Below are 684 nucleotides of genomic sequence, written 5' to 3'. Positions count from 1 at the left end.
GGTTAGCTCTCCTCCAGTCATCTGGCCCAGCGGCTGAGTTAGGGGACAGGTGACATACTCTGCAATGTCCTGAGTTCCTGCAGATCTGGGGTGATCCCATCTGGGCCTGGCGACGGATCGCTGTGTAATTGATCCATTTGTTCTACCGAATCTACCATCTCTTCGCTGGACACCTCAGTGTGGGGCCGACCCTCAGCTCTGTCCTCCCCCCACAGGTGCCTTCTTCACGTCCCTGCTGTTCTACCTGCTCTTCACCCGCCTCTGGGCCGTCTCTGTGCTGTACTTCGTGTGGTGGGTGCTCGACCGCGACACCCCAGAGAGAGGTGAGTGTCCCTGACCCCCGACCCCGTGCCCCCCATCCCTCCTGAGCCAGCCAGTCCCCGCCCTGGGGCCGGGTGGGAGCTGCCGCACCCTAGAGGGGACAGGCCCCTGCCCCAGTCCCCGCCCTGGGGCCGGGTGGGAGCTGCCGCACCCTAGAGGGGACAGGCCCCTGCCCCATTCCCCGCCCCCCTGAGCCAGCCAGTCCCCGCCCTGGGGCCGGGTGGGAGCCGGCGCCCCCTAGAGGGGACAAGGCCCCTGCCCCAATCCCCGCCCCCCTCAGCCAGCCAGTCCCTGTCCTGGGGCCGGGTGGGAGCCGGCGCCCCCTAGAGGGGACAGGCCCCTGCCCCATTCCCCACCCCCCTG

The 684-nt window shown here is 68.6% G+C and overlaps 1 protein-coding gene across 1 annotated transcript in view; it reads left to right on the top strand.

The window, feature by feature from the left end:
• Positions 1 to 97: 97 nt before the first annotated feature.
• Positions 98 to 684, top strand: part of LOC113408653 (2-acylglycerol O-acyltransferase 3-like) — a gene marked incomplete at both ends in the record, with an annotated part of 1,832 nt that continues 1,245 nt past the window's right edge. The window contains one exon of the mRNA XM_026662017.2: positions 98 to 323. Coding sequence (XP_026517802.2) covers positions 98 to 323 — 226 coding nt within the window. The remainder of the gene's footprint in view (positions 324 to 684) is intronic.

Source organism: Terrapene carolina, unplaced genomic scaffold (genome assembly GCF_002925995.2).
Source record: "Terrapene carolina triunguis isolate 2854851 unplaced genomic scaffold, T_m_triunguis-2.0 Scaffold21367, whole genome shotgun sequence".
NCBI classification, from domain to species: domain Eukaryota; kingdom Metazoa; phylum Chordata; order Testudines; family Emydidae; genus Terrapene; species Terrapene triunguis.
Note: the sequence above shows the minus strand (reverse complement) of the source record. Positions and strands in the feature narration are given on the sequence as shown.